Below are 12,368 nucleotides of genomic sequence, written 5' to 3'. Positions count from 1 at the left end.
GCCCGTGACCCACTCGACCAGAAAGTAAAACTTACTTCTAGGAGTCTAAGAAGTCACTAAATCTAATCCGGGGAGCTTCTTCCCGTTGCTTCCACCGAGAATTCTACCTAATCTGAATTCTGTGGGCTATTCTGTACGATCGCAAGGCACCACACCGTTGGCAGATTTGTTCAGGGCACGTCATGAGTAAAAACCCGATAAGAACACCGTGAGAAGACCCGTCAGAGATGCAGAATGCCACGTAAAGACCGTCAAAGGGCAGCTAAGCCGTGCGTAAAGCTGTGCCAACACAGCCGTGGTGTGTCTCAACGAAGCGTGTCTCCTCTAGCAGCCCCCACTCTTAGGCATGCTTAAGTACAATATTAATATCATAAACTGAGAAATTTGCTCAGAATTATATACGGTTGCCAAACATGTACCAAATAAGGTGGACCGCAATCCCCTGGCAAGACAGTCTGACGCATGTGGAGCGAGTCAAGGATGGTGTCCGGGAGAGAGAAGCATTCCCCAGGAATTGTCCCGCAATTAGGAAAGGTAAGACCTCCAAAGAGCGGTTCCCCTTGCATTGTTCATTTGCCCCCCTCCCCTTTTTTTTTTTTTTTTTTTTTTTTTTGCACATTAAAACCAGGACTCCTAGTTTTAAAAAGTAAATGCCTATGTACTCCCAGTAGTGTTGTAGTAGTCGAGACCGGTCTTGGTCTCGAAACCAAATTTTAAAGGTCTCGGTCTCGTCTCGGACTCAGGAGCATTTTGACTCGGTCTTGTCTCGGACTCGGGCTGCCCGGACTCTGGATTTTCCCTCAAGACCGTTCGAGACCAGCACTAATTCCTGCTATTTTTAAACTTTTTTACAATGTGATAGGAGAAGAACGGGATAAAACAATCCTTTATTCATTCCTTAATCCACCCCGTATAATGACCGCAACCTTCCTGTGTGTGTGTGTGTGTGTGTGTGTGTGTGTGTGTGTGTGTGTGTGTGTGTGTGTGTGTGTGTGTGTGTGTGTGTGTGTGTGTGTGTGTGTGTGTGTGTGTGTGTGTGTGTGTGTGTGTGTGTGTGTGTGTGTGTGTGTGTGTGTGTGTGTGCGCGCGTGCGGGCGTGCGGGCGTGCGTGCGTGTGTGTGGCACGAACCAGCCTGGCGCACAGAGCAGCCAAAAAGAAAACATTAAAGCCACACAAACAAAGGGAAAATCTAATACCACTCACATGTTAAAGAAAAAATACATAAATAAAATAAAACTCACTGAAAGCTGGTTTCATGGTCTGTTTTTACATCGTACCGAGATTGTATGTGCCTATATATGCGGAGTACAAAAAAGTTCTTCCTTCCTGTAGGAAGGGCAAGCGCCTAGCAACTAACGGAAAGCCTTCTGACCACCAACTTTTTTACAGATATGAAGAGCCCCACCCTAAGATGAGAAGAAAAGAGAGGGTGAAGGGAGGAAGGAGTGGAAAATCACTGTTACAGAGTTCTGCTTATCAGACTTTTGGTATGAGACCTTGAGCAGAGACTGTTTGTTGCTGGCACTGTGAATACAGCACAATCTGTCTGTACTGTGGGTAATATAATCTAACATGACTAAGCAAAGGAGCAACGTATCTGTTCAAAAGTACAATGATATAATGCAGTCATTGTGTATAAACACATTACAAATTGTACACATGAACACACATTTGATGATATGATGATTAATATAATAATTACCATAATTATCCCCACTTTTGGTCACCATCAACGACCAAATCAAGAAACAAAATTATTATATTCCAGTAGAATAATCTTGGATCCACCTTTGCTGTCTGTCAGGGTTAAACACTAGCATCATTATTGTCACACATTGGATATATTCTTCTTTTGTGAGACAAAGACACATCAAAGAGAGAGAGCAAGAAACATGTGGAAATAAGCATAATCATTATTATCAATGGCATGAATCATCAAACATCAAAACCTCTACTACCATCTAGATAATCAAAAATCATCAAGGACATCATCCATATTAAATTAAAAGACAATATGTAATTAAAAAAAAATGTAAATGTGTAACTTAAAAACAAGCAATCTGAAAAACAGTAAATATGCAACGTGTTGACTTGTGAAGGAACTGTAAGGATACTTGTTCTGGCTCTGCCATTAGTCTTGTTATGTGCACTGCCTCTTTATGAGAAACAGGAAGTGAGTGTCCTAACTATGCTGCGCAGAGATGGTGATGTAATGTGATCCAGATCGTGTAGACGGTTGTTGTGTTCTGTAGCTGTGTTTGAGTTCATAAAGGCCTTCCCTGTGAGTATTGCAGTAAAAACAATGTTTACATAGCAGGATGAGCTGCATTGCCCGTGTGCCTAGCCTAGTTAACCAATCAAAGCAGAAAGTTGCCCTATATAGGTGGGCATCTTGCTGCACGTTGACTCTTTGGCTCTGACACTCCGTTCACTTCCTGGTGGTCCTTCACCGGATCTCTGCATTCTGTTGCTCTACCAGCACAGCGCGACGCGTTCAAACACTGGTGGTGCTGTGCTGATGATCCGCTCACTGGCTGCCTCCTATCCCATGGTGGCGGTGTCTGACTTAATTAGAAACACATTTATAAACCTTGTGTTCATCCTCACCTTTTGTGAGATAGGTCCTGCTCGCCACAATCTGGTGTCGACAGGACATTCATTATAGAAGCAGAGACGACGGTTCAGCGAGGCACCGTGCTGCCTTGGGCGGGGTGGGGCTGGTGACTGGGACCCGCTGTCCTCCGGGCTGTGCTGGCGTCAGTGTTTTGGGGGTGGCCTCCCTGGGGGGAGGGGGGGTGGCTTTGCTGGCAGCATTGGTGTGGGGTTGCGGTGCCTGGCTGGGGGTGCTTGGGTTCGCCTGCCTATCGGTCCGTGGCTGGCGAAGTGGCCCTGCTTGGGCAATTGGTGGTGTCCTCTCTCTTCGGGGGGCCGGGGCCGCACCCCTGTGGAGGGTGCTATGTCATGGTGTTGTGCGGGCCTGTGCTGGCCCTGGTGTGGGCGCTGGCCTCTCTCCTGCTCGGCCGCCACCTGCTTTGGCGGGGCAGGCCGCTCTGGGGCGGCGGGGGTCGCCTCCTGGACTGCTGGAGGATGTGGCTTGTGCCTGGCTCCGCCTGGGGGGGTCCCGCGTGCTCCGTATGGCCGGCATGGTTCGGGGGGGGTGCCGCGAGGGGTTTCCGGTTGTGCTGCTCGGCGCATCCCTGGGGCCCGCAGTGCCGTGTGCCTATCTGCGCCATCTACCCTCTCCGGTGTCCCACCATGCGGACGGGCCGGGCTCATACCAGACAGGTCTCCTACATGGACACTTCACATCACTCACTCCCAGCTGGTCTGGCTCACCCACTTGTTGCACCACACTCACATACCCAACCCTTGGGGGGCTGGATGGTGGGGCTGGGGGTGGAGGGGGCCGCCGCCTGTGCTACTAAGCAGTGGCGCGGGGGCGGCACTCCCACCTCTGGCTGCCCTACTAATCCCTCCAATTTTAATTACACCTCAACACAGCACCCCCCGGAGGGTGGGACCACCACTTCCACCCTCTGGAGCTATTGCACCACATACACATATATACACATAGGTTGGATGGGGAGCACCGCTCCCCTCCATCCACCCTTTTTTTAATAGCACTTCATACATTCACTAAACACATACATTCACTCAGGGGATAGGGAAGTGCCTCTCCATTCCCCAATGGAGAGGCATCATTACAGGGTGGTGGGTAGCTTCACACATTTGGGCCTGTCGGGTGGGGCCCCGGCTCCTCTGTTGATGGCTGGGCCGCCGTGTAGAGATCGGGAGAGTGCGGTTGGGCGTGGCGGGGCGGTGGGCCTCTGGGGGGCGTGGAGGGGTGTTGCTGGGGGCTCTCTTTGCGGAGTCTCTCTGGGCAGTGCCGGCCTGGTGGGGCGTGGGGGTGCCCCTTCCCTACGGGTGGGGCTTAGTGCTTGTCTCGTCTCCTGGTTTCCTTGGGGATGCGCCTGGTGACGTTTGGGTCTGGGGGCGGCCTGCCGTGCCGGTGTAGGGGGTGGGCGCGCTGTGGGGTGCTGGCATCTACGCCGGGGTTGGGGTGGGGTTGCTTGGCGCTCCGGGATGGTGCTCTTTGCCGGGGGGCGGCTCTAGCTGTTCCGGTGGTTGAGGTCGATATGGGCCGCTAGGTAGGGGCCATCTGGGGCTGTGCGGTCTTGCTGGGTTGTGGCCGGTTCGTGGGCTGGGGTGGGTGGGCGTCCCCCACGGGGGTTTGGCCCGGGGACTCGCCCTTGGGGGTCCCCAGGCTAGGGCTCATCGTGCGGGCGGCATCAAGGAAAGGAGATCTGGCACGCTCTGGGGTGCTCGGTCGGTGCGCCTGGGGACCGGCAGGGTGACTTGCAGCATCCCCTTGGTGCCCTCGGCAACTATGGGCGTAGTTGTCGTCCCTGATCTCGGTGCTGCTTCCGTTCCGGGTCCTTCTGGCCTGGGGTCCGGTCCCTGCTGGCTCTGGGCCCACCGGCTGCACATTCGGCGTGGCTCTAGCCGTCTGCATTGCGTGGGCCTTGGCTCCTCTGCTGGGGTCTCGGGCGGGGGGGCTCTCTGGGCCCTCCCCTCAGGGGGGTGGGTGCTTGGGTGTGGGTGGGTGGGCGGGGCGGGGGGCCTTGGGGTTAGGGTTGCTGGCGGGATGCGCTGGGTGCTCAGCTGCTTGGGGCTTCCTCAGATGTGTGTGTGGGGGGTGGTGGCTGCCTCTCGGCCTGGGATCTTGGGGGTGTCTGGGGGGCTGCTCGGCCGTGGGGGGGTGGCCTGGGGCTCCCTGGCCCCCGCTCTTTCTACTGGCCTGGCTGCATCTGCGGGCCCGGGGCACTTCCTGGGACTGGAGACTTACAGTGGGGGTCCTGGTGGTGGTGTCCTCTTTCGTGTGCTGTGTAACCTCTGGGTTTGGTCTTTTCATCACCTTGTGTCTGTGTGTGAGTGTCATTAATTTTGGGGATCCTATTCCCTCCCGCTGGGAAGCTCTCGCCCTTTTTGGGGGTCCCCTTCCATCACAGTCCTGCTATATATTGATATTGAATGTTTTTAGTTTTTCAGAAAAGAATAAAATATATTTTTGTACCAGGAACAGTGTCTCAAGCTCCATTTTGCAAACCAACAAAATATCCCAGGGTGGCGTTGTCTGACTTATTAATTAGAACCACATTTATAAACCTTGTGTTCATCCTCACCTTTTGTGAGGTAGGTCCCGCTCGCCACATTTAGATAAATATTATATGTTAGAAATGGAACATTTATGTAGTTTGTCAATGTTTTAAGGAACTATTTACAAGTCTTTTCTTTCAATGCATTATTTTCGTTCAATACGATCTAAGGAGACAGTCTGAGTTATATTAAGCTTTAATTCATAATTGCTGCATAATTTGTGTACTGATGTACTTATACAGTGTCTGTTTATTACAGTTTCATGCCAGCCATATAAAAAACGAGTCCAACTCATCCTGACGTCTGTGACTTCTTGTGTGGGGGTGTTTAACTAACTGGATAGTGGAAATGGTTCCATGAGGCCAGAACAGTGAAAATGGACACCTCTCAACAAACTACTGACCCCCAGGCTGCATTGTTATACACTGTTTTCAGACCAGCACTACAAACGCAGCATTATCAGGTCAGCGTAAAGACACAGTTGTAGGAGGATGAGTTATTAATAATGGGTTATATAAGTGAGAATATTAATTATGATTATTAATATTACTTCAACTTTTGCGGGGTGCCACTTCTGTTAACAGGAGAATTATGTCTAAGTTTTAAGACTAAACCCATTAATTTGAAACCAGGGAAAAGTGAATTTGAACAGCAATCTACACCATAATCACAGCTTTAATGAATCAGAGGAATCAAAGATTACGTTTAACCTTTTATTACATAATTCAACAATTAACACAGTCAAAATATCAATTGAAATGGGATAATTAAATCATGATAAAATGCATTTCTAGGCTAATAAAAGTGAGAATTATATGTAATGAAGTGAAATCACTATTCTAGGAGAATGCTAGTCTACTAAGTATTGAATAAAAATGCAGGATACATATTCGAATAATAAGATAATAAAATCAAAGAATAAAATCATAGAGAGAGCTCATAAAACAAAGAAGGGAAAACAGACGGGAGAACGAACAAACATGAATGCGATGAACTGTGTGTGGAACATGTTGTGAGTGTATCTAAGTGTGCAATTATGGAAGTATGGATGTGAGCTATAGTGGATCAAGTTTGCGGATCAGAGTTCGTTCAGGTACCTTGAAGATGATGTCAGGGTTGGACCTGGAGGTGCTGGGTTGAAGAAATGCAGCGGGACGTGCCGCTGTTGATTTCAACAGCGTATAGCCCCTACAGCCAATCCAGGCAGTTCTGGCCTTCGCAGCTGGGTTAGAAAACGGCTCGTGGCTTACAGTGGGTTACGAGCCGGGCTTCTTTCAGCTGTTACGCACGCCACGAGATGCTGGATTCGTCTGAACCAAGCAAGCTGTTGTTTCCAAAAATCTAACTGTTTCAACTAAAAATAAAATGAAATAAATAAAAAGATGGGGAAGGGAAACACGTTGAGCATGAATTTTGGGCGGTTTTCTTCCTTTTAAAAGATTATCTTTGAGACTCGCCTCCCAAGAAGGAAGCTTCGTTGATTGGTTTAAAGTCGCCAGCATCTCAGCTGGCTGCCTTGACAATGACAAACAGGAGGGATGATTCCTAGATTTACACAATCCATAATATTAATAAAAGTTCAGCATATTCAAATAATCTTTTCGACATCATATCTTGAAATATCATGTATTACGAAAGAGTTTGATACCAAACACGACTGGAAAATATCCTAGTGTTACTTTAGGAACCGGTTATTGAATTTTACTTGTAATTACTCATAAACATAAATGTCAAAAATCATGTTATGCCTCTTACTACCATATAGTAAATATGGTTGCAATAGATACCTTAAACTAACTTTTGTGATGTTTTCTGGTATTTTAAGCACTTTTTAAATGATGAAACATTTAAAATAGCATTCCGTGGGTATAAAATTATCTGAAAAGAGTGGAATAGGCCAGACAATATTTGCAATTTCAATTTCTGCAGAAACCATTCCAATAATGTTTTCAATTGTAACTTTTCAAACATAATATAGTTTCTTTGTTCTCACTTCTTCACTTGGACACATCTCAGAGAAGGCCTGGGAAGTGTCACTGTGTGACAGCTCACCACAGGGGTCAGGGGTCAGTGGGACAGTTCTGTGATCTTACAGCATCTCAAAGGTATCTGATTGTAAAGGAGGGAGAAGACGGATGGTCTTCCCCCGTGTGGAGTCGTAAAAAGAGTTGGACTGGACACTTCAAAGTGTTGGGCCAGTCTTTTTGGCTCCGTTATTGGGTTCAAAGGCTGCATAGTGGGGTTTGGTATGCACCTCAAAGTTGCTGGGGCAGTTATTTTGTAAACAGTTTGTGATAAAGAAACAGGCTCCTTGGTTAATTCCTGTTAGGCAGAGGGTCTTTAGGCTTGATGTGGTTTGGTTCCCTACACAGTAGATCAACACAAACAATGGAGAAGGCCGGATCTACAGCTTTGCGGGTAAGCAGATCTTCCGCCACAAGTATAACATTTGCAGCTGCCACAGCATGTGCAAAAGCAGAAGCTGCCCATGCCAGAGCTGCATTTGCAAAGAGAGAAATAGAAATGAAACTAGAGAAAGAAGGTGAAGCGCAAGCTGCTGCTGCCAAAGCAGCAGTAATGGAGGCGCTGCTGCAAGTTTGGAAACAACAGTGGAGCACTCACTTCATATGACTCCAATGCAAAGTGCCCATGAGCAGTGAGCCCAGCATCGAGCCCAGCGACAAAGAACTAAATGAAAGGATACACACAGTACAAATTAAGGAACCAGATATGCAACAGGAAACTGTGCCCACAGTCTCAAAGGACTATCATTTCCAAAGGCCCCCTGAAAACAGTGCCCATAAGGTTTTTTTGTATACAACGCCCTCTACTGTCCGCACCCAGCATTACTCACCTGCTCAATACCATTCTAGTGACACTAATGAACTTGCATAATATCTAGTGAGAAGCCAGTTAGCGTCCGAGCTTACCAAATTTGATGACAAGCTGGAAAACAATTTAGCTTGGAAATCATTATTCATTAATGATACTGGGAGTCTTGATCTTAAAGCTGGGGAAGAAATTGACGTCCTGATTAAATTACTGGGCCCAGAGTCAGTCAAACATGCACGTCACATCAAAGCAGTGAATTTAAGTAAGCCATTAGTTGCATTACAACAAATCTGGGACAGGCTAGGAGGGACCTATGGTTCACCAAAGGCCACAGAGGGTGCTCTCTTCACAAAACTTGACCAGTTCCCCAGAATAGGGCCAAAGGACCACCAAAAACTAAGAGAGCTAAGTGAATTACTGTTGGAAAACCATTCAGCAATGCAAGAAGGATATTTGCATGGACTGTCCTATCTTGATACAGCAAGAGGCATTGCTCCAATCGTGGAAAAGCTGCCTTATGGACTACAGGACAGATGGATGATGGAAGTTTCATGCTACAAACAGGATTATAAAGTAACTTTTCCTCCCTTTACTTTTTTCTGCAGTTTATTCAAACACAAGCAATTGCACGCAACGACCCAAGCCTTAATATCCAGTCACTATTCATCAGTGAAATAAAAAAGGAGAGAACCACAATAACAATCGCAGAACAGTTTCAGTGCATAAAACAAACGTACCAGCCACACTTACTAATGGACCAGACAAATGGTGTCCTGTGCATAATAGACCGCATGCACTACAACAATGCAGAGGTTTTAAGGAAAAACCACTTCAAGAAAAGAAAAGACTGTTAAAGCAATACAAAATCGGTTTCAAGTGCTGTACATCTAACAGAAATGTGGCTAGTAACTGTGAAGCAGCAGTTAAATGGACGTGGTGACGTATCGATCATTTCCTGTTTACGCTCTACTACTGTGTTCTGCTAACGCTAATCAAACTTGTTGTCATTGATATTTTAGCCTTGAAAACACTTGTTTTATTTTTTACCGTACAGTTAAACGTACGAAGGTTAAGTAAAAAGCAATCTTGCCTCTTATAGGCAGTGTAATCTCCTTTAAACTTCCTTTTGTCCTTAGCTTAGCTTAGCTTAGCTTAAATTGAGCACCTATGGCTTCTCTCTCCTCCCCTCCGCTCTCCTGCCCGGTGTGTCAGATGTTTAGTTACTCCTTGTCCTCCTTTAGGGACAATGGTAGTTGCAAAAAGTGTAGCGTACTGTTAGATATGGAGGCGAGGATCAACAATCTGGAGAAGCGGTTCCGCACCCCTGATACCAAAACCGAAGCTAGCAAGCAGGACCTAGCCGGTGCGGACCGTGCTAGCTCTAGCTTAGCTTCCCCCCCGGCCAGCAATGATTGGGTTACTGTCCGTGGTAAGCATAGTCGAAGGTCAAAAAGCCGCTCGGGACACCACCATGTTCACGTCTCAAACAGGTTCTAAATTTATCTCATACCGAATCAAAAACCTGCCAGCCAGTCTTATTTGTGATAATTTACCATCCTCCAGGCCCTTATTCTGAATTTCTATCAGAATTCTCTGAGTTTATATCAAACTTAGTCCTCAGTTCTGATAAAATACTGATAGTAGGAGATTTTAATATCTATGTTGACAAAGATAGTGATAGCCTGAGCTCAGCCTTTATGTTCCTAATAGACTCAGTTGGCTTTTTTCAAACTATTAATGAAGCTACTTATCGTTTAAATCATACTCTTGATCTTGTTCTAACATATGGCCTTGATATTAATGAACTAAAAGTCTACCCTGAAAATCCTCTGCGATCAGATCACTTTTTAATATCTTTTAACATTATCCTAGAGGATCTCGCACTGTGCAATAAAATAGTTACGAGTAGAAATCTGTCCAATAGTGCTGTGGCTAAATTTAAAGAGGCCATTCCTGCTGCCTTAAACTCAGTGCACCATCCAATAAATAACTATGATATTAATTATAACCCCTCTCAACTGGATCTGCTTGTCGATAGCTCTGCTAGTCTACTAAAATCCACCTTGGACTCAATTGCCCCATTGAGGGAAAAAACTATTAAACGTCAGAAGAAAGCTCCGTGGTTTAGCTCTGAAACTCACACACTCAAACAAACAACCCGTAAATTAGAGAGAATGTGGCGCTCCAATAAAACAGAGGAGTCACGAATACTCTCGCAAGAAAGCCATAGTAAATACATGACAGCCTTACGACATAGTCGATCTACATACTACTCCTCACTAATTGTAGAAAATAAAAATAATCCGAGGTACCTTTTCAGCACTGTCGCCAGGCTAACACAAAGTCAGAGCTCTATTGAGCCCATGATTCCTCTAGCCCTCAGCTGTGAGGACTTTATGACATTTTTTAACGATAAAATTCACAAGATTAGAGATAAAATTAGCCACTCCCTACCTTCACCTGGGCCTGCTGTACCATTAAATGTAAATAGGCCTAACCTAAACTGTTTCACACATATAGGACTTCAGGAACTTAACTCTATTATTTCATCCTCCAAACCATCGACCTGCCTTTCAGATCTGATCCCAACTAAGCTGTTTAAAGAAGTTGTTCCCCTGGTCTGCCCATCTTTGTTGGAGACAATAAATATACCCCTATCAATAGGCTACGTGCCACAGTCCTTTAAAGTAGCTGTAATCAAACCCCTTCTCAAAAAACCTACTGTTGATTCCAGCACTTTAGCAAACTACAGGCCTATATCTAATCTTCCTTTTATTTCAAAGATTCTTGAGAAAGTTGTGCTGGCTCAGCTCTGTGACTTCCTTCAAAACAACAACCTGTTCAAGGACTTCCAGTCAGGTTTTAGAGTTCAACACAGCACAGAGACTGCTTTAGTTAAAGTAACTAATAATCTACTCTGGGCTTCAGATGAAGGACGACTCTCAGTGCTGGTTTTATTAGATCTTAGTGCAGCTTTTGACACTATAGATCACTATATTCTACTAGAGAGATTAGAGGAATTACTTGGAATCACAGGGACTGCCCCTAAACTGGTTTAAGTCCTACCTATCTGATAGGTACCAGTTTGTACACGTGAATAATAAGTCTTCTGTGTACACTAAAGTAAGCTACGGGGTTCCTCAGGGCTCTGTGCTAGGTCCAATCCTCTTCTGTATCTACATGATCCCCCTTGGTAATGTTATGAGAAAATACTCTGTTAACTTTCACTGCTATGCTGATGATACCCAACTGTATGTATCAATGAAGCCAGGTGAGACAAATCAGCTATCTAAACTTGAAGCCTGTCTAAAGGACATTAGGACCTGGATGGACCAAAATTTTCTTCTTCTTAACTCATACAAGACTGAGGTCATTGTACTGGGCCCACGACACCTTAGAGAAACCTATGCTAGCCTAACTGCCCTAGATGGCATTACTCTGGCACGAAGCACAACTGTTAGAAACCTTGGGGTTCTATTTGATCAGGATTTATCCTTCAACTCTCACATAAAACAAACTTCAAGAACTGCCTTCTTTCATCTCCGTAACATTGCTAAAATCAGATCTATCCTGTCTCAGGGCGATGCCGAAAAGATAGTCCATGCTTTTGTTACCTCTCGACTGGATTATTGTAATTCTCTTTTAGCAGGCTGCCCGAGCAAGTCGCTTAAGACACTTCAGCTGGTTCAAAATGCTGCAGCACGTGTACTGACTAAAACTAGGAGAAGAGATCACATTACTCCTGTATTAGCCTCTCTGCATTGGCTTCCCATAAAATATAGAATAGAATTCAAGATTTTTCTTCTTACTTATAAAGCCCTAAATGGACAGGCACCAGTCTATCTCAAGGAGCTTGTAGTGCCATACAATCTCCCCAGAACACTACGCTCTCAAAATGCTGGACTACTCGTTGTTCCATTTGTCTCTAGAAGTAGTATAGGAGGAAGAGCTTTCAGTTATCAGGCCCCACTTCTCTGGAACCATCTACCAACCACGGTTCGGGGGGCAGACACCCTCTCTACCTTTAAGGTTAGGCTCAAAACATTCCTCTTTGGTAAAGCTTTTAGTTAGGAACCAGCTCATAGCTCATAGTTAAGATGCAATAGGCATAGACTGCCGGTGGGGGGGTCTGGCATGCTCGGTTGGAGAGAGGTTGAAGAGGGCGTTAAGAGAGAAGTCATTTAGGTTAGAGAGAGACCGGAGAGGGTCCCATTCCTCTCTCAAACACTCCCTCTATGTCTGCGTCTTCCCTTGTGTGTTTGCTCCTGTACTCCTTCTGGCTTTTGTCTTGCAGGTCCGTGGGATCCTCAGTGTGGAGTTACAGAGTCTCAACAACTCTGTCTCCACCCTTTCCTCTGCACACACCCAACACAGCATA

At 46.0% G+C, this 12,368-nt stretch overlaps 1 protein-coding gene across 1 annotated transcript; it reads left to right on the top strand.

Annotated features, from left to right (window-relative positions):
- Positions 1 to 11,170: 11,170 nt before the first annotated feature.
- LOC114477608 (uncharacterized) lies at positions 11,171 to 12,061 on the top strand (the record flags this gene model as incomplete). The annotated part of the gene is made up of 1 exon (XM_028470027.1): positions 11,171 to 12,061. A coding segment is annotated over one exon (891 nt), but the record flags the coding sequence as incomplete, so codon positions are not given.
- Between the last annotated feature and the right edge of the window lie 307 nt (positions 12,062 to 12,368).

Source organism: Gouania willdenowi, chromosome 16, assembly GCF_900634775.1.
Source record: "Gouania willdenowi chromosome 16, fGouWil2.1, whole genome shotgun sequence".
Lineage (NCBI taxonomy): Eukaryota > Metazoa > Chordata > Actinopteri > Blenniiformes > Gobiesocidae > Gouania > Gouania willdenowi.
This window is presented reverse-complemented; position numbering and strand designations above follow the sequence as displayed.